We start from the raw sequence: 27988 nt of genomic DNA, 5'->3' as shown, positions 1-27988 counted from the left end.
CATTGGTAAGTTTTTGCGATAAATTTGCGACATCCATTTTAATAGTGCTTTGATTCAATTATTTTTAGTTATTTATCCATCTTATATACAGTAATAGTCTGAATAATAAAAATCATTGATAAAAAATAAAAACAAAGTTTATTTAATAAAAAAATAGTAGCAATGCATAACAATATCACCAGTCTCAACAAGTGAGACCCGAGGTAATCAACAGACTGTAGTTTCGTGGTATATTTACATTTTAATACTATTTTTAATTAACTTGGTAATACTATTTCTGAATATGTTGTATGGCAGTTGGACGAAATCACTTCATGAATTTGAGCCCGAGACTCTGCGCCATAAAGCACAGAATGTCGGTGTGTTCCTCGATCTGAAACAAAGAAAAACTTTTAAGCCGGAGAAAACGGAACTGCGCGTGACAGAACTCTAAGCTAACTATGGGCCTAATCTCGCGAAATAAAGTTTTGTGCTTTAAATAAAATACACCTGTGGCATTGAATTATCATGCACGAAATTTACAAAGTTTATTAACCCTTTTCTTGATAATGTATCTGGAGAGATACATCAGAATTAAAAAAAAATAGTGGCATCAATTTTGAACGCAATGTAATCATTTGTATGTGAATGTTTAGGTAATTTCTTAATTTTCGAACGCTTGTTCAGTTTTTTTCTGTTGGCATCCTTGGGTCTTAAAAGTCAAAAGGTATGAATATTAATGTAATATTTAAAAAAAATCTGCCTAGTTAAGGGTTAAACGAAATAATCCTTAATATAGTGTGAACGATTATGCCAGAGAAAAGTAATCGTTCTACTATTTATTGCAGCAAGTACAGAGTGATCACGAAAATAGCGTCTAAGTTGTGAGATATTTTCAGATTAGGGTGCATTAAATAATCAGTTCTAACTTGATAATGAAAGAAAAGGGGAACTCTGTCGATCAAATTTCCATTAAATTGGGCTAACATTTTTCTCGTTCTTTATAATTTATTATACACTAGGAACGAGATAAAAAATTTTTGCATTCATTTTAAAATTATTAGACAGGACATGAACCAAAATTGGATGTCGAAATTAACCTGGGAGCTGTGCTCGTTAGAATATATACAAATGCGGGTATAGTCCAGAGAACAGCTATTAACGGTAGGACTAGCATCGAATGACGTCAGTGTGGGTCAAAAAAATAATGACTGAAAACAAATGATGACTGATAATGATCCAGAGTGGATTTATGTGAAAAACAACAGAGACTAAGACTAACCAGTTTGGCGGTGGGTTTGCCGCCGCCGTGGCCTGCCTTGGTATCGAGTCGCGCCAGCAGTGGGCGCCGCTGCGGAGCACTGCGCACGGCGTATTGCAGCGCCGCAATGAACTTGAGTGTGTGCAGCGGCACTACACGATCATCGTGGTCCGCCGACAGCACCAGCGTGGCGGGATACTGCGCGCGCCCTGCTACAACAGTCACACATTAACATTCCGATACTGGTATTAGATCCACAAGACAGTTTACTTGTGGTTAGTCTTATGCGAGGATCGCCCACCTCTCATCTATCTTCCTTACCTGCTCTGCCACTACGGAAAGAAGTTTATTGCTGAACTTGAAGCAAATAAACAGGTTTCTCAGGATCTCTCAGGTACTATATGCCATGATGAAATGTTACTAGTCTACAAAAGATATTGGGACTCGATTTCCAAAGATTTCGTTTTGTATAATGTAGAATAATGGGTTACCCCAAAGAAGTATATTCACTGACCTAGAATGAAAATGACTTTTTCTAGAACCACTGTTTTTTAAAGGTACATATACTTGCAAAGACTAATCAGTAACAGCACATATGTTCAAGTTTCTGTACACTTGTTTAGCAAAATAACAAATTGCATTTGTGCATATAGTAAACTATAGTCACAATAGCAATTATAAATGGATTAAGTAATGATTCACTTTGTATGTCTATAAACATTTAGCACTTTTTAAATGATGTGTGTTAATAATTGCACTATAGATTCGTGTCATTGGTGGATTTATTGTTTACCGTTATCGGGCGGGATTATGTTGTGCAGCGGCGAGTACTTGAGCAAGTATTCAAATTGCGTCTTGTTGTCGGAACTGCCGTAGTCGGATACCCACGCGTGTCCGATCGTGAACTTCTGGAAACGCAGCATGTCCAGGACGCTGCAACCAATTTATAAGCTCAATAAAGGTTTCATGGGAAACGGAGAAACACCAGTGGTGACACCGTGGTGTTCATTGCTTTAAATCGACTTGTCACTAAATTCAATCGCGCTTTTGCTTATCCTGGCATAATTGAACACAGTCGATAAATCTTTTGTATTGTAAGTAAATGTTTACCTATACAAAAGAAAAGGGATAAAATGTTAAACACTAATATCAGTTTTATAATTATTGAATATGAAATAAATTCCAATAATTGAATGTTTCTGTCAGATATAACTAAAAATTGGAATTTGGGATTAACCTAGGATCTTGACTGGTATATAAGCCCAGGTTACTAAACCTTGCATATATTTGACAATGAATGTTTGGCAATAAAGTACCTGCATTTGATTTGGCTTATCGTGCAGGGTAGTAAGACATATATTTTTCCGACGCGCGAATAGGAGGGGGAGTACTACAACTTCGTTTATGGGGATATATAAACTGCGGCCCACTCACCCGACCTGCACGATGGCAGCACCGAAGAGCTCGGGGCGCTGGTTGATGCAGGCGGCAACGAGCAGGCCGCCGTTGGAGCCGCCCTGCGCGGTGAGCAGCTCGGGGCGCGTGTAGCCCTCCGCCACCAGGTACTGCGCGGCCGCTTGGAAGTCGTCGAACACGTTCTGCTTGTTGAGCAGCCGGCCCGCGTTGTGCCACCGCTCTCCGTACTCGCTGCACACATAAACGTTACGTTGTATTATGGTTTTTATTTAGGAAAAAATTAAACTTATGAACAGATACATCCTAAGTTAACCTAGAATGTATTTTCTGGTCCTACAAATTATCAAAAAATATTTTTTTTTATAAAGATTTTGGAACAAAATTTGTTATGTTTATTAAAAACTTGTATTCTTTTTTGTTTCTTTCATGTACCTCAATAAAATAAATATATAATTGTTCCGGCCGGAAGATATAAAATTATTGTTAATGAGCCGTTTGCCTTAGAATATTTGTCTTTTACTAACTGAACTTTATCAATTGCGCAGACAATGATCCATCACAGTTTTATAGAATATGCACTTTAGTTTTCCTGACAAATCTTGTGTTAAAAGACTACTAAATAACTAAGTTATACATTAAAATTTAATCATCATTGTTTCAGCCGTAAGATGTCTACATAGACCACCCAGATTTCTAATACGACCAATTAGAAGTGACATGCATCTAGCATCTTCCAGCGACCTTAACAAGTTCGTCTGTTCACCATGTGAATTGAGGTTCAAACCTGTGCTTTCTGATCATAAGATCGGTGGTCTCCTCTCCTGAACTTTATGTACCTAGCCGCAACATGGTCACAGGTGATTCGGGCAGTCAAAAAAATTTCCTTTGTCATTTATAAGTGGTGGCAATTTATATTTGTTGACATGTAAAGTGTTTAGATTCAATCAGCGACCTACGATTGTGAATCGTTTTCCTTAATCAAAAGGCTACCCCTGTTTATGTTTGCTCCATTGTCTGGTCCGTTAGGGTATTATTAATAAGAACAATAATGCAAAGGTGTGCCGACCCGCCGCCGCGTATGTTGGGTATGGCGACCACACCGTTGAAGTGCTGCATGAACACGAGGCGCGTGACGCTGAAGCTGGGCTGCACGTTGATGTTGAACCCGCCGTAGCCGTACAGCAGCGCCGGGCTGGAGCCGTCGCGAGGCAAATTCTGACAAATTTCATTAATTTTATAAACATGCAGTAGAAATTATCTCCGCCTTTTTTGACAGTAAAATCTTTTCGTTAAACCCTATAAAGTAAAAAATCAAACCAAGCACCCCTTTTCATCTATAGTACTATCGAAACTGCTGTATCGGACTCTCCATTCCGTCGATCGGCCATGAACGCTCTTATTTCGTCGGCTCCCACTTCGCGGTATAGCCGTTTCTGTAGCACTGTAATTACTAGATGGATTGTTCATCAAAACAATTAGTAACGTTTGGGCGAACACTCCATGTAGTATGACTCAATTCGGTTGTCTAAACAGTAGAACCCGAAAAGAGGTTCCCGAGCGAGCCCACGTGATTACTTTCACTTGAAATTTGATAAAACTGTATTACTCACTAAGTTAAAGTGATCTTTCGTCAGATCTTTCGTCAGACAAAAATAACAATACATGTGCCTGAATTATACCAAGTGTACGTTGTTACAGCTTTTACCGTGACCATTGCTCAAATTGATTATTTTCTATAATTCCATGTAATTAGCGCTAATTGTTAAATATTAAAAAAACAATATTAATATGCTAAGATTGCTTTGTATACCTTTTTCGATACAATAAACATAGGAACTTTGGTGCCATCTTTGCTGGAGTAGAATATCTGTTTAGCTTCATACTGGGACGCGTCAAAACCTTTAACTTTCACTTCTCTGAACACCTGAAAAGTAAACAATATATTATAGTATTTATACAGAAGCGTTCAGTATCATGATATTTTTTTGTTAATCACCATTTATTAACACGTTCCGTGCCAAGGTAATTTTTGAAGATTTTCCATTAAGGCCGCGTGGGGCTACATTTCAAAAATTAATAAAAGTCGTTTAAGACGTATACTTTACACTTTTGTCAATACTGCAAAGCTGTAATTAGCGGGAAAAAGTTATAAATTTTAATATGCATTACGTATGCGCATACGTGTGATGTGAAGTTATCTATATTCCAGCCTCCAATTCATTTGTTTAAGAATCCTTTGTTTTTTAACGAGAACTGCAAATGGCCTGAACGGAAAGTGCAACGATCGGTAAAGTAATCTTATAGAAATTGTTGTATTCTGTGGTTAATATTATATTTTTGATCTTCATAATGCTACAGGATAGTGCTATTTATTCTGCATAATATGTAACCATGATTTAACTATATACACTCGATATGGCCTAGTAACATCAAAAACTCCATTACTCTTACAGAAATATTAGGTTAAATGAAATGACTGAAAATAAGCATGTCTCATAGTATCAAACATACAAATATTTTTTGGCTCTAAAGTCAGTGCTGTTAAATATATTATAGTACCATAGACATACTTGGACATTTATAGGCCTATCTATCTTTACATGGTACTATATATACATAGAACCATATATATATGTATTATACTTCAACCTATTTAAGATGGCGGACCATTGAAAGTCAACTATATGTACTAATTATTTCTATACAGTAATTAAGAGACCGTTCTCTATGAAGAGAACACAAGCGCTCTCCCTCAGGACTATGGAAGACATTGGTTATTGCCATTTGATACCAAGGTGCACCACTTGCTTATCTATTTTATTACAATCTATTAATAATGTAACAAGGTATTCAATATTATTAGTTACCGTAGGTTTGTACGGTTGTTTCTTGAAGTCGACGTGGTAGATAACGCCGGGCGACAGGAAAGACATGAAGTGATAGAATATTTCCGTTTGCTCTTTCTTGCCGGAGAAGCCAACGACGGAGCCCACGTCCAAATCGAAGGTCTGCATAAGTTCGCCGCTCTTCATACTGTGCAGTTGCAGAACACTCTGAAAGTATTTTAGCACATAGGTTATACAGATTTTGACTACACCAAAAGTTTATACAATTATGTTATGTTGCATATTACAAATGTTCATTTCTATAAGTAACTAGCGTGTTTAACAAGTCGCAATTACTTCAAATTTGCTAGACTAACTCAATGAATCAGAACATCATTCCAATTGAAATCGATAACATAATTCTTAATATGAAAATTCATTCACCATATTTCTTTGTCACATCTGGTATTTACAAAATCATTGATAAAAACAGGAGACACTGCTCTTTTTATGCATATTAGATACACATGTTTCAATTACATGTATTTATTAAAATAAACTGATTTCAGGAAATTACAATTTTTTCTGAATCAGTTCACACTAATTTCCAATAATTTTAAAAAATAATTAAGATCGTTACCTTTACATCTCTGACATAGTGTATAACAAGCTTATCGTTGTCCACCGCTGAGGCCCAATCCAAAACATCTCTTGGGTGTTCCTGTAAATAAAAAAAACAATCATTAATTAAAATTAAATTTGAACTTTTATAACGAAAAATTGTTTTATATTGATTTAAAATGAATTTTACTTGCAAAAGGTGGCAAATAATTGGCATAAATCAATCAAAAAAAAAAATTGTTTTTGTATCTGATATAAACAATGCAACAATGCATGAGAAGTGTTTCTATGAATTTATTCCAGTTGAAATGACTTTAAGGAACGACTCCTAGTTTCAGAGCCACCAAACAAGTTTATGTATGCCTAATCTCTTGTTAATCGCCACTTAATGGATGATCCACAGGAAATCAAGTTACCGAAACATTGAATTTTCTATACTCATGGTCCGTATATATTTCTTTTATTGTTAGAGCTATTATAAAAAAAACTAACTTTATTATTGCTAATTTACTAATGAAATTCCAAAGTTTGTAATTCTTCCTTATCTATCACATGTTCACTATAGATAAAGTTTATTTTATTTACAATGTAAAGATTTTCAGTGACATTTAATTCACACCTAAATTTTTAGTACGACCTGACAATATTTTTTTTTAAAAGTAGATTTAGTATAAATTATATTAAAATAAAAAATTGTGATCATATGCCAAATAATGAAAACTAATTTTACTTGCGTTCAGAAGTGGCTATTATTTTGTAGCGTCTTGTATCCCGCGTTGATTGTTAAATATTTTAAATGTACATGTAAGATGGTCTCAATAGACTTGATATATTATTAAAATAATAAAACTTCAAACTAAAACAAAGATATAAAAAAAATGTTTTTTGTCTCACAGGTATGAGCGTTTCCCATTTCTCCTCGGCGGGATCTTGCAGGTCGATCTTGATGAGGCGGTAGTTGGGCGCGTTCTTGTTGGTGCGGAATATACACACGGAGCCTTCATTCGTGATGTACTGCGAACAAACATTACGAGCTTTTGATAACCGAAGATATACACGTTAGAACCAGACCAGACAAGTACAGATGAGATGTCATATATGCTTTATTATGGTACTACGTCAGGCCGGTTTCCTCATAAAAAATTGAATACTCCACTTGTTAAATTAGAACACAAATTGTAACACTTTCAACGAATGCAAGATTACGCACTCTATAGCCTGTATTAGTTGGTGTGAAATTTTTTGTGTAATATTTATTAAGTAGTAGTAGTAAGTTTATTAAATTGTTTTTCTTTGATGCCGCTGCATATTTAAATTTTATTTCCACAGCCAACAAAATGAGATAGCTTTGTATGACAAATAAAAAAAAAATACAACGCATCTACGAGTTTATATTTATTACATTAACAGAGTAAATAGTGCATCTCATTAGTTCAGTAGTTTTATCAGCCACCAGATTTTATTAATTTTGCACAGTAATGCTTTTCAAATACTGCCTTGGTGGAATACATTTAAACAGCTTCGTACTAAAGAGACCTTTTTGTATACTGTCAGTCCCTGACAGAAATATATAGTAGAATCGTGACTCCCACAGACTGCTACCTGTTTCTTATGATTCAATGGTCCAAAAGTCAGCAATGGTCTAAGAGTAGCAATAAATTAGTCCATCCACTAATTTTTTTCCTTTTCTCTCCCAGTAAAGGTCGTTTCGTTGTTGGTAATTATTGGCATGATTCCACATAGCGCGCTGAACAGATGACCGTAAGGGCCTTAAGGTTAAAGGTAAACGCAATGTTCACTTACAATGTCAACAAACTACCTTGTTAAGGAAGCCGGTAACCACTACTAACTGGTCCTTGTGGAAATGTATGGGAGGGGGGGGGGGCTTTGATCAACACTGCATGTCTTAGGGCTGTAATGATGATGATGAAGATAAGAGAAAGTGGCTCAAGAATTTATACATGAATCAAGTGAAAGGCTGCCCTTTCTGTAGATGAAATGACGATAATAATTTGTATAATACGCCTAAGCATATGGAGTTATTGCATTGTAATTAAATCTGAAGAGTGAAAGGCCAGTGAGTATGTTTTTGTGTGACACGAACCTCGTAGTCCGCCTCGAACTTGTGCACGATCTGCGTGAGTGGCAGAAGCCCGGAAATGTCCGGATGTTTGGATAGATCCGCAAAATACAGCAAGTTGTCGCGGCAGTCGCGCACCGGCGACACCAGCAGGTAGCGTCCGCAGTCCGATACCTCTGCGCCGCTGTGAACAATTCACTATTTAATAATGTCATGACGTCAAATAGCAGAGGGTCTTTATACAGCAGTGATATAGGTAGTGACGATGACGGTATATTTATTTATCTATTACCATAAAGTGGACAAATTGTCAAAGGGTTCATTCACATCCTTAATAGTAAATATATATCCTACCAAAATAGTGCAAGTCACTTGAAATAAATATGACATTTATACATACATATATATATATATATATATTCGAGATTCCACCTATGTATCATTTGTCACTATATATTTGGTATAATAAAGGCTTTGATTTTGGTAGGATGTTAGATCCGCTAAAAATGTTACTAAATTCCACCTGTAACGGGGTTGAGTGGCGTTCATTATATTCGCAACATGGGCGTGGTTCAGTATGTAATCAATTTAAAAAGCATTACACGTTTAGTTTTATATTCACATAGCAACACTGTATTAATGTCAATTTGTGTTTGATGAAAAATCTGTAAAATAATTATAAAATAATATAAACCAATTTCTTCACTAACCTTATATATTTTCTAAGTTTAATGTAAGCACTCCGATAAATGAATCTAATTATGGATATAGCATAAATTACAACTAATGAAGTCAAATACTTGGAATATCTATGCTAAATCAATTAGTTGCACTGCTTACTTAGTAAGTATATACACGTTTTAAATATACAGTACTCGAGTACTATAAATAAATGAACCTACGATCGTTTGTCTTGGCACCGCATTTGCGTGTTAATTTCTCTGTTGACAATGAAATTGGTAACATGAGATATTAATTGGGCACAAAATGAAAAATTTATCATTTCATATGGAACTTCGAGTTTACCTATTTTATACCGTCGATTTATGAATATTATATTTTTAAACTTATCAATTCAGCCACAGGACATTCACTACAGGACAACAGCCTCCCCCATAGATTACCAATACGGTGGGAATCAAAATTCAATATTTTTTGAAACCTTTTTTTTTACTATATTGTCATTACGTTACTTATTATTTATGAAACCATTGATTTTTGGATAGAGTTTACAATATATTATTTGACAGCAAATGAATTATATACTAAAGCTTTCATACATATAACCGATCATCCTGTATATAATGTGATATGTTTAAAATTTGTAGTTTCAAAGTACATACATCCTCCAAAGAGGCTCCTCGGGGAACTCCACGACGACCACATCCTCCGACTGCGGGGTGTTGAGGCGGTGATAGCAGAGTTTCTGGTCGCGGTTCACTTCAGTCTCCGAACCGTCCGCCTTGCCCACGGCGTCCGGATAACGCTGTAGACAATAACCTTATATTTCACAAATTCTATATAAAACATTTATTATAAAACTTTATAGTAAAACATATTATGTTATCAATATTACGATTACTTATATAGTGCACTTACCGAGTAAAATAATCCTTTATTGTCCTTTGTCCATGACATGGATGCAAATTTGACCTTTTCCAACACTTCAGGGTAATCCTCTCCTGGAATATACAAAGTGCAACTTTTATTAACTACATGTAAATAGCATTTTGTATTTGCAATTTAAACAACAACCCTTTGGTATTTATATACGAATGAGGAAAATGTATTAAGTTAATGATACCGGCCTTATTAAACACTGATCAATGATATTGCTATACTTTAATCGCCGGCACTTAATAGCAGAATAATGTAAAACACATCTCAATACTTATAACGATGTAAGGATGAGTTTACATAAGGGCAAAGTGTTAGTCTACGTCTGTCGACAAAAAATACAACTGCTGTTATTTGATTGCCTAGAAAGAAAAACCATCCGCGGTCAATAGTATTTTCAGGAATTTCGTTCGCCAATTCATTTTTGAATTTAGTTCATTCTTCTTTTAGACAATTGTTTATTTATATTAAGCATTTAATATTAATGTTATTAGATTTAAATGAACTACACTGCTCTCGATCCCATCGAGAACTAAAAAACTACCCTAGTTTGCAAAAAATAACAAAATATTTAAGAAAAGAATTCAAACAATTATTAAATTAAGGTGTTCAAATAACAAGCGCAAAGTTGTAAATAAGAAAATATATCGTGGAGGTCATTGAACCAAAAATGAATGCCATGGACCGTGACACAGACACGAGAGATAATTTTATTACTAGCGTAAGAACGAGAGCAACTAATAGATAATTTCATTAAAAAAGTAGCCACATGTAAATGCATCGTTTTAAATCTATCCCTTTCCTAAAACAGCTCTCGTCACTACAAAGGTTTAATACGCTAAGCGCTAAAAATTCTTAGTCATTTTAGCCACGTCGCAGTGACCAGATAACTTGGAGAAACTACTACTTGTAAGGAAAGTAGACGGTAAAATACTAAGATGGCCGTTAGCCAAAAGGTTCTCAAGACTTGGCGTGAGTCCCTCCATTATGTGGACCAACGACCGAAAACCGGTCATTTTGGGAAGCCTATCTATGCCTTGCAATAGGCGTCTATCGACTGAATAGAAAGAGAAAATACTACGTGGGCGACCATTTACCTGCTGATCTTTTTAAACTTAATAATTTGACTTTTTATTGTTATTACCCCGAGGAAAGCAGAAGATAGAATAATATGGATAGATCTTGTGATCGATTCCGTCATGGTGTATCAAGACGGAAACGATCTTCTATAAATGAAGAGACGACTAATAAGAGGAGAGAATGTGAGACCTGGAAAAATATTTGCCAATTTGCGTAGTGTTTCTCTATTGACAAATAAAAAATATCTCTGGCCAAAATATTATCAGAATGGTTTTGTTAAAAGCCAAGTTCCTGACCTGTGGCAACGTCCTTCAGGTGTATAGTGATCCAGTCGGAACCGCTCGCCGACAGTCCATATGCGAGCGTAGCGCCATCTTCCGTAAAGCGGCTGCCCGATAGCGCTACCGTGCCGTCTTGCGACAGCGTGTTGGGGTCCAGGAAGACGCGAGCTTCGCCTTCCAAGCTATCTTGCACGTACAGGACACTGCCAAACAATACTTTAATAAATATATAATTGAATGAAATGTTAATAAAATTACCGAAATGGTTAATAAAATGTCTGATAAGTCACATGCGTTCGCATTAGTCATTTACTGCATTGAAGATGTTAAGAAAAATGGCAGTGCTTTTAGAGCGACCACTGTGGTTTGAACTTGATTGATTTAAGATAATCTTGAATACTATATGTCTTAATTCGAAATTGATTAACGTTGATAGTCGATCAATAAAACTATCATCTTTTTCAGTTCCTTCGTGGCCAAGTATTTTAAGTTTGTTACAGGTGAACTCATTTTAATTCTAGTTTCTATATTATTTTAATTCTCTAAAGTACAAAAGTAATCACTATAATTGATTTAAAGTGAAAAATTATATAAATAAATGTCAGTCGCCGATGACTGACGGGTGCTAAACGGAAAATGCGATGTCAGACACTGGTGATTGATGTGACATTTTACGCATCATGTACAATGATTTTTGTTTAGTAATTCAATTAAAATAACGTAGATGATATTTCATTATTAACTTACTTTTGGTTCTGGAGGCCTGTGTTCTTGAAAAAGAAGTATCTGTCACCACGACGGAAGGGGCACGAGTATTTGGGATAGTTCCAGAGCTCTGTAAGGCGCTCATTAATGTCCGTCTTCACGGGACACGCATCGAGAAATGGCCGCGTTATTTTGTTCTGTGCCTCGATGAACTCTTTGGTTTCGTTGGAGTCGGGGTCTTCCAGCCAGCGGTACGGATCGTGAATCTGTATGTACGATTATATTTATTATTTATACTGACAAGTGAAATATAATAAACTATTTAAAAATTTATTTCTTGTTAGTCTATTCTCGCAATAAATATGGCTAATAACAACTTTGGCCAATAACAGAGATTATTATTTTTAAATTTGACAAAAGATTTGTCCGTATATTCTGAAAGATTTACTTCAACTGGTCAAGGTGAACACGGCTTTCTAATTTATTATCAATTTGGACTCAGGTGTCCTTTTTGTATAAAAGGTAAATTTCAGGTAAATTTCAGCACGAATCTTATATATATCGCAGATTTCTTATAATTTATCGTTTCCTTAAAGTGATATATTTCTTTTCCGTTTGCATGTATGCATTGTGTGCTTGTTGGATATCCGATGACGATATGTAGGCCGCACTTAAAAACAGTATTACCAATATTCGTCTCACGTTTACAAGTTATTTAACTTGTAGAACTTCCTTTACTTAAAACTTTATATTTGTCTATATTTATCGCCAGTGAAAAGCGTTTTAACATATTAAACAGCGTTGTATTATTAAACTGGCCAACTCATAAATAACGAACGCTATTCTGGCTTCGACACCTGTCTTACATTTAATACCTCGGATAATTTATACTCGCGTACTTGTATATTTATAATAATATTATTATAAAAATATAAACCCGTCTTTAAATTGTTCCCAGAGCCAAGATAAATATAAAATTTAGATTTATAAACATAGCTCGATGGGAAATTTACATATTTGCATAGTTTATCATAATATATTTTTTATATTGAAAAAATCAACCGTTACACGATTACAGTCGACCTTTAGTTTTATATTTTAATAATAGTTTAGTAAAAATAGCGTTTACTATTTTTTGTGCTTGCCTTTAAAAGAGTTGGTTGGGGGTCAAACGCCGGCACTGTAGCCGTCGGTTTTAATCGTGTCTTGAATGTGAACAACTAGCGAAGGTGATTGGCATACACAATGCTTAAGTACCTACCCTTTGTCACTTTAAAGGCTATCGGGAGGTATATGGAGACAATATATGCTTTGTGACGTAGGAGGAAAATCATCAAGTTGTTTTGGCTCATGTTCAATGTAATGAGGACTTTTGAACCTGTAAAACATATTAATTTTTCTACGTAAAATTTAAAACGATGGCTGTTATAATGTTACATTATTATTATTTACGTTACATTTATAAATCACATAAAATTGTAATATACGCGGTAACACATTACGTGTTTTTTAAGAAAACTGTTAAGAAATATTTACTAGACTTATGACTATTTATCCTTTAATTCATTTCTTTATGCATTCTGAGTAAGTTTGATGTTTTTATTTATAATAAGTAAATATGCTTTACATATGTATGTATGTCTATGTATGTTTTGTACATGTTTACTACCTTTTATTTATATTTCTACCTTTTCAATACTATGATAGTCTGCAAGAGATTGCCTTGTGTGATAAGACCGCTCATTGTCCTTTTTTGTTTATTATTATGAAACTATTTAAATGTATCCTAGCGTGTACAGAAAAGAATATATTTTTATACTTTTGTGCCATTTCTTTGTATTACACTGTCATATATAATCCGACTAATTACTATTGTTGGTCGAGTCAAAGAACATTGAACATAGTATCCATTAAAACATCCAAAATTCCGCAATGCTCGAAGGCGAAGGCCAGCGTGTGCTGCAACACTGGTAATCGTAACTATGGATCCGAGACGTGGCCGCTTACGATGGTCCTTATAATAAGTCTCTAGATCACCTAGAAAACATTGGAGAGGGCTATGCGCTTAGCTTCGCTGAATCAATCAAAATTTCGAATCAAAAATCAGACGATCCGCAAAAGAATCAAGGTGATCGACGTAGTTTGAAGAATTGCACATCTTAAGTGGCAGTTGGCCGGGCACATCGTTCGTGCAACCGATGGCCTTTAAAGTCGATAGGTTCCCAAGAGGCGACCACGAGCCGGTAACGCAGGAGAGGTACGTCCCCTACTATATGGACTGACGACATTGTTTAGGTAACGGCAAACCCGCTGTATGCTGGCAGCGCAAGAGCGGCTATCGTAGCTATTCTTGGGTGAGGTCTATCGGCGATTATGATAATGATAATGTCTACATGTTTAAAACTGTAGACCACAAAATAAAAACCAAAAAATCATTATTGTTTTGTTGTTTATGTGTAAACTATTAATATTGTGTACATATTAGTGTGTTGTTTCATGCGGCAAATTGTTACATGTAAACGTTTTCAAAATTGCGGAAACGGCGGTAAAATGCTGCAGTTCTGTAATTATAGTAAAATTAAAGACGTGTGTTTACACAAATAATGACCACTGTTATAAAAATAATCCTCAACTATTCTATGCAGAATTTTTTTAAACTCGTAAAGTAAAAAGAAAAGATGTTTCTGTGTTGGTAAGTTATATGCCTTTTCTGTTATAATGTGGTTCCTTGGTTTAAAAAACCATCTATACAGACTATTCCTTTCCTCTTCTCTGCCTCGTATCTCTTATTACTGAGAACCATAACTCATTTTGGAAAGTTTGTGGTGCACAATGTTACGCCATCTGCACCGGTCTTCGGCGGTGTGCGTTGCTTCAGCCACTGTGGTATTGGACATGGTTCGAACCTGATGCGATCAGTGCATGGGACTGTGGCCTCGTGGTCACCGAGTATCTACATCTACAGTGATCGCAAGATCAAAATTTTCTTTGTGCATATAGTGGAAAAGCAAATGGATAAATAATTATATCGCATTTTTACTCTGTATGGACGACTGGACTTTCCTCTTCATATTTGTTGTGCCACAGCGACTGAATACCATTTCGTGTTATTGTCCTCTACGGGTAGGTTTTAGCAGACGATAAAGATCTCCAACAGCAACGTCAGAATACCACGCTACTTTTAGTTGAATTCTTATACAGGTCAGGGATATTTTAACTTTAATCTTTAAATTTTAGAAACAAAGCGTTATTGTAATTGCTACCCTTGTGATAATCTCGTAATAAGTCATGTAATTTAAAAAAAAATATTTTGCCCTCAAAATCAGAAGATATACTCCTGCAATATATAAAACTCGTAGTAAGAGACTACGTAATAAATATTATAAAGTTTAGCTGAATCCGCAGTGAGTGGGTTCCGTTTCCGTTTGTTCTTGTTTATTATCACTTCAACGTGCGATAAACACATGGACATACGTGCCCCACGTTACAATTGATTAGCTACATACTCGTTTCTTCGAAACTTTATTGATATTCTATTAAATATTTGGAAAATTGAAAAAAATAATGAAATTGACTTAAGAGATATGTGTTAATTTTACAGTTAGTTATAGTTGACTTATGTTATAAATATATTTTCATATGTATTAATCTCCTACAAAAACAATTTTCTTGAATAATTATTCATTTAATATGGTAAGCATTAGCTTAGCGACGAAATTTTTTAACTACGTTCTTAATGTATAAAAAAACTCTTAATGAATATTTCCAAAAAATTGACTTTAAAAAAAGACGACAGCAATTATAAGGCACACGCGTACCTGGATGCAGACATTGATGCCGGCAAATTATAAGTTTATAGTAGCTTGGCCTCTGTAGCAACTCCGAATTAGAATGCTTCACGAGCTTCTAGTCATGGTTCTCAAACCAAAGATCTTTGCATCACGTTACTCTGTGACTAGCAAAGAGCTTAGTAGCCTTGTACTCCGGCAAAATATATAATTTTTTTATATGATTTAGTACAATTAATGTGACACGACTGTGCGCTCAACACAGCGGCCACTTGAAAGACCAGTGCGTCGCATCCGCTATTTCATGCTGAATAAGTGCCCTTGCACACACCTAAAGCACGTATAGAAACACAAAAATATTCCGTTGGGACAATTAAGAAAAGTTTATTTCAATTCCTCTAATTTTTAAAATAGTGTGTATCTCTCTCCAGTTTTCATATTTTACTTTTATTAGTTAATTTATAATGTGATATTTAATCATTACGTTTAATTACTGTGTGCAACAGATATATTGTTAACATTAAATTAATATAACCGAGCCTTATTAATAAGTTTAGCCTTTAGCTTCAGCCGCCACAGCGCCCTGTCATTTCAAAACCTTGTGAAGCTATTTTTAATCTTTTTACAACTTCCTCCTCAGAGATCTTCGAATGTCTTACACCGACCTCTTGCTAAAAGCCGTCTATTTATATATGATAAACACATCTTTACGGTAATTTTAGGTGTCGCTGAACACTACTACTGGTGGCCGTAATATTACAAGACAAGATTTTAGGTGGGCCGCAAAATAAATGTCAATGGCCACAGAAACAAATATTTTTATTTTGAATAGTACATTGTAATAAATATATAAAGATTATATGAAATATATATAAAAATATATTAAATATATAAATATAAAATATATATTTATATAAATTATTGTTTACGTTTACACATTTTACATCTCTTCTCTGATAATATATCACCTATTTCGAGTGAAATTTTATTGATTGAAACTAGTGCCGAAATCAGCCCAAAGGATATATTGTCTGAGCCGCATAAATGTACATCTTTCGGCCCGCGGGCCGCGAGTTTAACACCCCTGACCTAAGATGTATCACAGGCAGATACGTTTTTTTGTCACTCAGCTGTATATTAAAAATAATATCACTAATTGGTCATTGCCATATACAAAAAGATTGAGATAAAGATTGTAATAAATCAATAAAAACATCCAATCAGAAAAGGTAATTGCTAACAATATTAATTGATTCTTATCAAACAAAAAAACACGTTAACCGGTTAGACAAGCGGAAAGATTTTTGGTTGTGCATATATAAAAAGCTAGAACATCTTTTTAAGATTTAAATCATTAGATTTAATGATTTATAAAAACTGTGGCAACATTTTTCGCCATGGTTTTTATCCATCGATCGATACATCGACCCCGGATGCGAGACGTCTTTAGACGATAGAGTTGAAAGAACAACCATTAAACTTTTTATAAACCATTTTTAAAGTATAAAAAGTATTTTCTATTACTTCAGGCGTGAGATTATCAAAAAATTAAATTTAGAGTTAGACAGTCATATCGACGTAATTTAAAACTTAAAAACATCAAATTTTCAAAATATTTTTTTGGATTAGAATAGACAGTGTTTACAGTGTACCATGATAATATTATATAGCAGATAATATTAGCAAGCCTTGATAAAAATATCGTTACGCTGTTGAGCTTAGAACATTATTTAGCAACTATTATCGTAAAATTAGGGAACAACATACGAAACAGGTCAAGGATAGACGATACAACAGTGATATAAACCAACCGTGTCATATAGTCAGTAAACAGATTTTTAATCTGTATTATGCTAATTTTCTCTGTAACACAAACATGACGTCAAGCAGTATATTACTAGCTGCAATTAACATTAATACTAACCAGTATACTGATGTTAGTGAGCGCCTAAATAACCAGACATCAACGGACATCATCCAAAACAATAAAAATTCACGGCATTTCCTATATGAGTCCACGAAAACTCACGATAAATGTGTTTTTGTGGATAATCATTATATATATATATATATATATATATATATATATATTATATCAGCCGATAAATGCCCACAAGGCAAAAGCCTTCCCCGAAAATCGCTACGACATCCAGACTTCCTGACTTTCGCAACCCTTTTTTAAATATGTTTTCAAAAATGTTTGCAAATAAAATAGAGTTCTAAGAAATAAAGATATTGGTAACATAATATGCATAAAATGATATTGTAGACGATGTAATTATGTAATAAACTGACTGAGATATAACTTAAAGATTCTAGAGTATATATAGCCTGCTTGTTTGCGCCGTGCAAGCTATATAGCCTTGAGATTTAAAAGGGCACCACTCTTTAACTTAACACTTTTACCTAAGGTCTAATTTAAGGCATTACTATTAAATAAGCGATGTGGTCTGCAAGAGGGCTTCCAAATCTGACGAACTAAACGAGACAACGGTACGAACTGCGGTTCCGAGGTAGCCCAACTCGAAAACGATAGACTTTAAAGAAAGCGATCTTATAAACCTCTAAATACAAACTGGCAAATACTATTTTTCATTGATTAAAATGAAACAAATATATACTCAAGAAAGACCAGAATGATATTCTATATTATATTAAGTAAGTCTAGAATTAAATTAATTATTCGTCATAGAGAAGTAGAATAAATAGAATACAAGTGTCACGTTCATAACAAACACATGTAAACATTTCAAGTTTTTGTTTAAATTATATAATATTTATTATAACAAAATAGTGTATCTACTTGTTTACAACTTATGAAAATACAAGATACCTGATTAACTGCATGATTAATATACATTAAGTGAATGTACTAAAATTATTTTTTTATATGAGAAAAAAGTGTTATATTGTTTTTAAGTATAATTTATCCAAACCAACATGTATATTTATAGTCATATGTGTTATACTGGGCGCCTTATTACATTTGTATGTTTAAACTTTGTATCCCCCTGGACCGGAATGCAATGTCGCTTAAGTTAAATTCACTACATTTTTAACAAGTTTTTATTTCTGATCAAAAATATTTTCACCTTTGTTATTACCAACCATCTAGTATACTAATTGTCAAAGTCGGAGCGGTAAAGATCAATCGATTTTTCTGTGGAACATCAGATCATGTCGACATAAACATTACTTTCCGGTCCTTCTAATACCTAAACCACATAACACTGGAACCTACAAAGAAAAACTAAATAGTAATTTCATAAAAAAATGCGAAAAATAGTACAACGACCTATATTAAGTTTGGGCAGAGAAGCATAAAGCTCCACGTATTGTAAAGCCCTCCGATCATACTAGATCCCTCGACGCTAACGCTTTTAAGTTATTGTAGTGTTACTAACAAGGTAACGAGGTCCACTTGTGGGGAACCTTGAAACTAGTTACTCCATGGGGCGTTCGTTGAAATAATGAATGTAGTAATCAGAGCTGAGGCTCTCCCTGAAGCTTTCAAGTTTCTCTACCTTGCCTTGTAACGTCGAATCCGCGAAATTTGAAAATACTACTTGGGCAGCAATGTAAGTCCAGTAAAAAAAGCACACTGTCGTAAAAAAACGTCGGGAACTCCAACTTGGATGGAGTGGTAACTTCTATGAGACTTCTAGTAATCTAGCATCTGCAGTTTCAATATCCAACAAAGGATGCTCGACGACTACACTTATGAACGTTATTATTACCTATTGTTTTGTCATTATTTCTTCAGCGATCAGAGTTCAGGTTTGAATAAATACGACAGTGTCCAGTAAAAACTCTTGACACACCTATGGATCACATATTAATAAGTTTCTGGAGTTTCGATATGGCATTATAATTTTAAATCGTTTTGTTAATGCAATTCGCAAAATTATTTCATACTAATATTAGTCTTAAAATGAAAACAAATAAATCTTCGAATGTAAAACAAATAAACCTCTATGTAGACATGTATAAGTTTGAGAGAACTTAATAATAAACACAATCCGATCCGGACGAAACACCAAATTTAGCAAATTATTAATTGCCGTGTCTAAAGACCAAATTACACGGTTTATACAAGTGTTTAAAAATATAAAATAATGTTTAATAAATTGGCAAGGGATAACAATAGATTAACATTTATTTACTAAAGAGAAATGTTTTATTAAAAAGTTTATTACTACTACAGTAGCATTGAATACATACCTTCGTACCGTGGTAGTCATCAACCACAGACTCGTCCCTCCTAGCGTCCGGGTACACGAAGCTCATGTTCCACGGCAGAGACGATTGCGATGCGTAAGCGCACTGCAACAACACACACGCTGTCAAGAAATACAACACATAATTACACGGACTCATAATTAAACCCTGCTCCCTCGAGCGAGCGTCACCGACTGACCGTTTCCACGGTCGTGGCAGACTTATATTCAAAGAACGATCAGGCGTGCCGGAGCTCAGCTCTCACCGTTCGACTTTACGGTGTTTTTTTTCTTCCGTCAGTGTCGGGCTTTGCTTCGACCTGCCAGTGGTATTGACAGTTCGTTTGAATTAACAGAGCATAGAGAGCAAAGAAGTTTGCAACAACAACTACTACATTATAAACGTAGCAAGAAATATGTATAAAACATTTTTAAATATAAAAAAATAGTTTTTGAGTCAACCGAATCTGTCATTAACAATCAAAATAATTAAAATATTGATCTTCAAACAAATTTTCTCAATGAATAAAATCCTTAAGTTAAAGAAATACTTAAAATTTATTTACATGTTTACCTACAAGACGAGCAAGATTTTACATGATTTTTACCTTATGTTTGAATACCGTAAAAGATAATAACACTGTGTTTAAATGTCAGAAACGTTTTTTGTGTCCTATACAACAAAGCTAGTATAAGTGTAAATAGTTTCATAATAATAAACAAATTATATTTATATGTATTCTAGCGTATACAATAAAGAATATTAAATTAAATTATAATAAAAGTGCCATCTGAGGGTTTCGTTTTACTGTTTTGTTGATAGATTTCAATTGTAAAACAAAAATTATATCTTTCAACGATAAGTAAATAAAACTATTAAAATAACTAACCGACATAACTATGTATGTTAATTAGTCACAATCGGAGTCTTAACCAACTGTTTAAGGCTTCGATTGGGATTTAGACACATTCGACATTTTAAACCAAGTGATTTTTTAACATATTTTCTTCCGTGTAAATTAAAGGGATAATAATATTGCTTTATTCCTTTATATTATATAATCCGTATTTTTAAACCTATGTTATAAAGCACGAATGTTTGTGACTTATTGCAATATCCATGTCAAGCACTAAACCTGGTTAAAGAGTTTATCTGAAAAAGATATAGATGTGTTCTGTAACAATGTTGTAAATGCAAGGCAACGTTTATTTAGATTTCTGTCGCCCTCAGCGAGGCACAGAGGTGGGAAAAATCTATAGGAGGATATACAAAAACTGCCACAATCGGTAGACGGATTTGCGATCGCTGTGCTGTATTTTGATGTGCCGAGGACACTGCTGCTAACCTTCTGGAAAATTGGTTATGAGCGGTGGCAGTCTTATAATATTAATACACAAAATGTGAATTATATACTATTATATCTTGGGAATAGAACCCGTGACATACGATTGTCTCAGTCCTCTACCGCTGAGCTACCACAGCTCTCTATTTCTATGTTACCTATTTATTGCAGCCCATAAGCAGCTGGATTTTAGAAGCTCATAGTTCTTTTCACATTATTGTATTAGTCTTTCGATAAAAATATATTAGCTTTAAGATTCCCGCGTCTAAAATAAATAACGGAAAAAATATATGTATCAATTAAATCGCAACTTATCGCGTGATCATAACGATAAATGTCAAAACAAAGTTTCACAGATGACACCGTAAAGGATGCTGTTAAAAATTATCAATTAGTTACAGTAATATTTTTTTCGAATAACATGAAAGATATAAATACAAATACATGATAGGCAAATAAAATAAGCCTTATTATATACTAGTAAACCATTTAAAGAAGTAAAAAAAACTTTGAAGTTTTAAATGTTTATCCCGATAAAATTAATTTCTCTTCCTTTATTCGGTGGTTAAGATAAAATTTTTGTTATTGACGCGATTATAGAAAGAGAATGCGAAGAGGGAGAGAGAGAGAAAGAAGATGAAAACTATTCATCTGCAGGCTGGAACCTGGACGTCGCAAGAAGCTATACCACGCCCACCTCCAACCGTCATATCAACTTAAACTGTTGATCTATTATGGAAAACATTTTGCAAATAGATCAGTACACGTTTTATTGACACCTGTGTCACAAACAAAGTAACTAACTTTTATTTATATAGTGCATTCACAAATTCAGAGTTTTTCTGTGCATAACTGCGTACAATGGTAAAGGGCAGATTATAATTTGCCTCTTCCAACTTCGAGATCCAGCTTTACGAGGTGGTCAGGATCACAAGGGAGGAGATCAGGGAAGTATTGGTCCTATAGGCATTCAGACTTTTCCTCGCCTAGTAAAGCCGAAGTCGTATCATTCGTGCCTATGAGATATGGCTTGTGATTTGGGAAACCTCTTGAAGGCAAGATGGGACAGTGAGATATCGGAAATGGTGTCATTCCATCTGTCGTTCCGAATTCTTCAGCGATGCGTTCTCTAGCTTTACGCTGGAGGTGAAGCCTATGCTTGCGGTTAGGTTCGGCCGGAAAGCAATCATATACGGGCATGGCTGTGGCTAAGAAGGCATCTTACATCGTCTAGCAGAGCCAATCGGAAGTTATATGCCGGAATCTGTTTCGAGCAATTTTCGACAACAGATTGTATATATCTTGCGAGTGATAGCGGTATTGTTGCGTTGAGCGGCAACGCAAGTCATATACAAATATAATTTACGTAAATTATAGTTTCCCATTATAGAATAACAATTTGGAATCGGTGGTCGATATCAAGATTATATAGAATATATGCTGTTACTATGTTTTTAATAAAATTAATAGAGTTAATTTATGTTTTCCAAAAAGAATTTTATCACTTTTTTATTTTGAAATCTTGTCTGTTATAATATTAACCTGAGCCAACAATAATTCTTTTTTTCTTTCTTATCCATATTTATCTTTTCTTTCTTCTACATAGGTTGACGAACGCGATGGCAGGTCAGTGCATTCGTATCATACTGCGCATACTAAAAGATATCATTTACTTTTTAAAACGTTGACAACTCAGGTGCTCAAAAGGTTATGCGAAAACATATTTTGAAATAGCCCAATTTATTAATTAACCTATTAGTAAATTATTACAGCCGTCTCCATAGTTTCTTTCCTAGAAAATAACTTTACACAAATACGTTTATCTCATTATAAATATATATGATTATCCAATGTCTGGTGAGCAGTAAGTAAATCCTAGTTTATCGCATCGCTACACTTAAGCGCTTGCAAACTAAGCTTTTCTGAAGTAATAAATCAGCATAACGATCAACTTAATTTAACGCAAAACAAAATGGCAGGCGTTGGAATTAAGCCGACTAAGGCAAAGATAAGTGGCTTTTGAAAATATGCGAGAGGGCTGCATTTTGTGCAATGTATAATTAATCAATGTCGCTTTTTAACAATGTAACCTTTATTGCGTGTTATTTTTATAACAATACAATAAATATTTTCATATTAATCGGTTTCATTATCTTTGTATTTTGTCTCACTTATCACTCGAGTATCTGTTATTATCTATAACGCAAGTAACTGTTCAGTGTTTTAAGCCTTTTTAAATGAAAACCACCTATAAATATGTTGATGCAGTTTTCAAGCTTGTTAGAAAATTGTAGACAATGTAATATGGTAAGAAAATTTGTAAAGACAGTGCAGAATGTAGTGTTAAGTTTTGCTCACATTTTGATATAGCGCTGTACAAGTCCCTCATTGAAACAAATTGTTAAATAATTATATTCTTTTTGTTTTTTAATATATGGTGTATATCTCACTCGCCCAACCGACGGCAATTGGAGACGATAAGTTCTCAAGTTGTGCGTAACATAAATATATACATACGCGACGATATTCGAATTAAACTTTTTGCACCCTTAACATTTTAAAAGTAGATAGACGCGGCGTAGGTAGGCCCCATAGGAATGACAGCATAATTAGGCCACTGACCTTAAATGATTTAACGTTTAACTGTACTGTTTTATATGTTCTAGCATGCTTTTCTAAATAAATAAAAAATCATCTATTTATATTGAAACTGCAATTATTCTTATTAAATGTATATCCTCAAAAGTTGACGATTAATTGTTTTTACTATTCGATTGTTAGCATAACACGTTTGCTTATAAAGTCGCGGATGTAGCGAAATGAATGCCGCGATGCTTTACCAAATACACACGTATTATGATTTACTGAACACGAAAAATGTTTGCGTGCGGCGTTCGTACCGGCCGCGTAACTATCGAATTACGTGAGAATTTATGATATAAACTAATTCGCAGCGTTGTGTGTTTCAAGTAAGTTCGGCCTTCTTGGGAATCTTTAAACCGGAATACTAAACGAGTATTAAGTCATAGCCGAATCCGAAGTCACATTGCAGAATTGATTGATAGATTGTCAGATTGAAGAAGCGCTCAACGCTTGCACCCCAGTCACTCCTTTTATATTATGGCTCCCGTTATTGTGAACTTCTCATACTCCCCTATCTGATTTTGGGAAAAAGAAATTACATTTTTCTAAATAATTCTCTTCGTATACTTTTTTTATTTCTTTCCTCTTCTTTCATTCTATAATTCTCTAGCATTCCTCTACATACTAATTTCCTTTCATGCATCGCCTCTCTTCCTTCACCTCGTTCCTCAAATATCACATGTTTAAGTGATTATCACATTTTTTTTGCTTCTAGCTTTACCTTTATGCTATATTATTTTATATTCTTATTTCTTATACTTATTTAAACACAGGTTATAAAATTTTTATCAGGGATACGATTTTCAATTTATTTTCATAACTTCTGTTTTATTATGTCCTATCCCATTCACTTCTTGGCTTGTTTACACCCAAGCGACAAGCTCTTGCGTTGTTTAAGTGAGCTTAGAAACCGAGTGAAGAATGCCCGGGATAACAAAATCACGGCTCAATATGTTACCATTATAGAGATATATTATTTATAAACTACACAGCAGAATATACAGGCAAAGTACAGTAATTAAGATTTTATTTAGAATGGAATATTCTTCCTAAATTTCAAATCACTAAGCCATAAAGTTCCAGAGATATATGATAAATCAGATACATATTAAAAGAACTTTGAATATATTATGGATGGTTTCTAAACAGGATATTTAAGCTCATTACAGTTGATACATATGAACTTCACTGTCAAACACATTTCTACAGGAATGTATTTATTAATATTTTTTTTATTACTTAGAAGAATGACAAAAGATAGAAAGTTATATATAGTTCTCAAGTTCAGTTACAACTTAAAAAGTCTCTGTGAACTTTAATTTTATTGTAGTTGTAAGATTTTAAAAGCATAAACGGATGCCAACAAAGAAATTATTAACCTTAAGTACCTCAGAGAAACATGTAGATAGCTCCTTATATGTAGAGCTAACTATGTGTACAATGCTGTTATTATATCTATGATGGTGTATACCATGTTCAGAAGATTACCTTGTAGATGAGAAGTTTATGTTTCTATGGGTTTGGCACATTTTATAATGACAAAAATCTCAAAATAAAGATAATAAAATAATGTATGTTAAATTTATTATTAATAAGGCATAAGCTTCCTCCAAAGTTTGCCATGACAACAGTCTTGCACTGCCCGGTATATAGACAATGTACATTTTTACAAGGTCTGTTGATCTCTTATTACAGATTGAGTGACCAGACCTCTTCTGAACTATGGAATTTGTATTTTTGTAATTTGTCTTAGCTCTCTCTCTTCAATTGTCAAAAAGAAAGACTACATTTTAGTGTTATTTTACTCTCCATTATTCATAACTTAATTCTTAAAAAATTACATATTACTATATTCTTTTATATACACGCTTCTAGGATTATATCTGCTTTATTTGATATATTTTATAGATATACCGATCATTGATATACATTTCTTATAATCACATGAATTGAACTTAGAAATATTGAATTAGTTTTTAAATATGTGTGTATTAACAATATTACTAATATTATAATCAAACTACAGACACCTCCATGACTAAACAGTAAAACAAATATCTTAATACTTTTAAGAGTTGTTTACATTGGATATAAAAGAGATAGGTTTGAAAGAAGTGTACAGATATGCAGTATTAGTTACTAACTTCATTTAAAAATACTGTTACATATATACTGTTTCAATTATTTTCTGTGTTTTAGGACAAAGATTCCTTTCATTATAATAATCTCAAATTGCAATGTAGTAATTCCTTATCAAATTAAGTTGTTGATTTTGAAATATTATCAAGATAAATGCAACAATGGCTATTCAATGTTAGAGGAATTCATAATGTAAACATTCGTGAATTTATGTACTATATTGTCATAAATTATAGCGAGCACTATAGATTTAACTTATATATTTCGAAATACCACTTTTTATAGTTTACTTATACAATTAAAATAAACTGCGAAGTTTCGATTAACATTCTTCAAGTTGGTTACATAAGGTTTAATTGGAACCTTTTAAAGTAGTTTAATAAAGTGCTACATACATCTATAAACTTATTTAAAAATACAATATTTAAAAATTCAACCGTTTACTATGTTATCACTTCCCTAGGTTACTTTTTTTAATGAAATTAGTATTATTGTTTTAGTCGTATTTGACTAATTCAAAGATTTTCCACATAATTAAAGATAATTTGACGTGGTCTTTAAAATTTAATCAGTTTAAATGTTTATGGTTTCAAATAACTAAGTAAATTTAATGAACATTTGAATGAAAAACTTATAATTTAAACTTACCAATATTCTTGCAGTATCAACTATATAATTAGGCCAATTTGCAAATAGGAACAAATTGTTTTGTTTGCGCGTACGTACAGCGGCTTTTGCGTAAATTTTGCAGTGATAAGCAGAAAAGCGACGCACCGCCATACAAATTGACATTTCCAATAATGTTGTCAGTTGTCATACGCCAACAAATAAATATTATCTATGAAATGATCTATTACTGATTAAGGCTTATATACAAAGCCTTATCGTAATCATGTCCGGACTTAACATCTATAGACATTTCGCCGAAGGGGAATCTGTTATATTTTTCGTCAAAGTGACATTTTTATAACCCATAGAACCTTTTTACCCACAAGATTTATGTTCCTTAAATTTATTGTAACTATAAATCACTGATTTAATTCAAGTTTAAAATTCGATCGATTACTTTTTTTATTATTCGTATAACATTGTCAGTAAAATTTCACGGTTTGTCGATCAAATGTCCGTCGGTGTTATGTAAGGGCATCTTGTGAAATAGTTTAGTTTTTGTTTACATGGGTGAAATTCCTTTACATGACTCGCACCGACCAAATTTTTCCATGATGTTTCTCCATCAGGCTTCCGTTCGTACATCTAAAAACACTACTCCTCTCATGAAATGAGTCCTACATGAGAAGAATTAAAATTCTTATTATAAACTATAACATATGTTTATCTTCAAAGAAAACGAAAGAAGGATACTAAACAAATGTATTTAGCTTATAAGTAATGTAATATACTTATAATAATTCTCGAATGGAGACTCAATGAAATGTTTTATTTTTGTCTTGTATTAACAGGCTGTTTTCCGTATTCAAATGGCATTGCGCTTATTTGCGTGGAAGTTTGCTTTAGTCTTGCCAACCCTTATTTATACAATATTTAGGCAACGAGATATTAGACAAATATTTCCTTTATATTTCACTCAGTACCTTTATTACATAAATTACTTTAATGTAAAATATTAAAACATTAATATGCAATAAGATATTATTTTGTTGTAACATTAACCTATTAGATCAGATGGAGTTAAAAAAGTGGAGGTCGAAATAAAATAAACAGACAATGGCGTAGTCAATTCATTTATTTAAAGAAATTGATGTCTATAAAGAAAGTACGCGAGAAAGTAAGAAATAAAACTAACAATTAACAATAAAGTCTGACAGTAAATAAAAAAATTACATTTGATTTACTTACAACTCTCTAATAAATAGCATAATAAATCAAGATCTTATTTCCTATTTCTTTAATCAAGCTGAACAATTGGTTTTTATTGTTAATATAAATTAAATTTGTTCTATAACAGGGATATGCATTAAGTTTTTGCATGTAC

General features: G+C 33.6%; 1 protein-coding gene across 2 annotated transcripts; it reads right to left on the bottom strand.

Annotated features, from left to right (window-relative positions):
- Positions 1-119: 119 nt before the first annotated feature.
- On the bottom strand, positions 120-26805 carry LOC137927156 (prolyl endopeptidase). Of its 2 annotated transcripts, none has more exons than XM_068770978.1 (16): positions 26644-26805; positions 19875-19976; positions 11908-12131; positions 11176-11363; positions 9782-9864; positions 9526-9668; positions 8207-8366; positions 6997-7116; positions 6122-6202; positions 5524-5709; positions 4467-4580; positions 3723-3871; positions 2675-2887; positions 2034-2173; positions 1262-1452; positions 120-373 (listed from the first exon to the last, which is right to left on the bottom strand). In XM_068770978.1, the coding sequence occupies exons 1-16, from the start codon at positions 26785-26787 to the stop codon at positions 308-310; spliced, it is 2304 nt and encodes a 767-aa protein (XP_068627079.1). In that variant the 5' UTR covers positions 26788-26805; the 3' UTR covers positions 120-307. The 2 variants fall into 2 exon arrangements, with proteins under 2 accessions (XP_068627079.1, XP_068627081.1); XM_068770980.1 differs by having other exon boundaries at positions 1262-1449.
- Positions 26806-27988: the final 1183 nt, after the last annotated feature.

Source organism: Battus philenor, unplaced genomic scaffold (genome assembly GCF_028537555.1).
Source record: "Battus philenor isolate CCGP_79_NKW_IND1 unplaced genomic scaffold, ilBatPhil1.0.hap1 SCAF_3, whole genome shotgun sequence".
In the NCBI taxonomy this organism is placed as follows: domain Eukaryota; kingdom Metazoa; phylum Arthropoda; class Insecta; order Lepidoptera; family Papilionidae; genus Battus; species Battus philenor.
The sequence above is the reverse complement of the archived record's forward strand: the minus strand, read 5'-3'. Positions and strand labels throughout refer to the sequence as shown.

Coding starts and splice junctions, on each gene's coding strand:
- LOC137927156 (XM_068770978.1), bottom strand. CDS start 26,787: ATGTCAATTTGTATGGCGGTGCGTCGCTTTTCTGCTTATCACTGCAAA. Junction 4,581..5,523: donor AACAACCGTACAAACCTACG/GTAACTAATAAT, acceptor TTTACTTTTCAG/GTGTTCAGAGAAGTGAAAGT. Junction 2,174..2,674: donor GCTGCCATCGTGCAGGTCGG/GTGAGTGGGCCG, acceptor AATTGGTTGCAG/CGTCCTGGACATGCTGCGTT.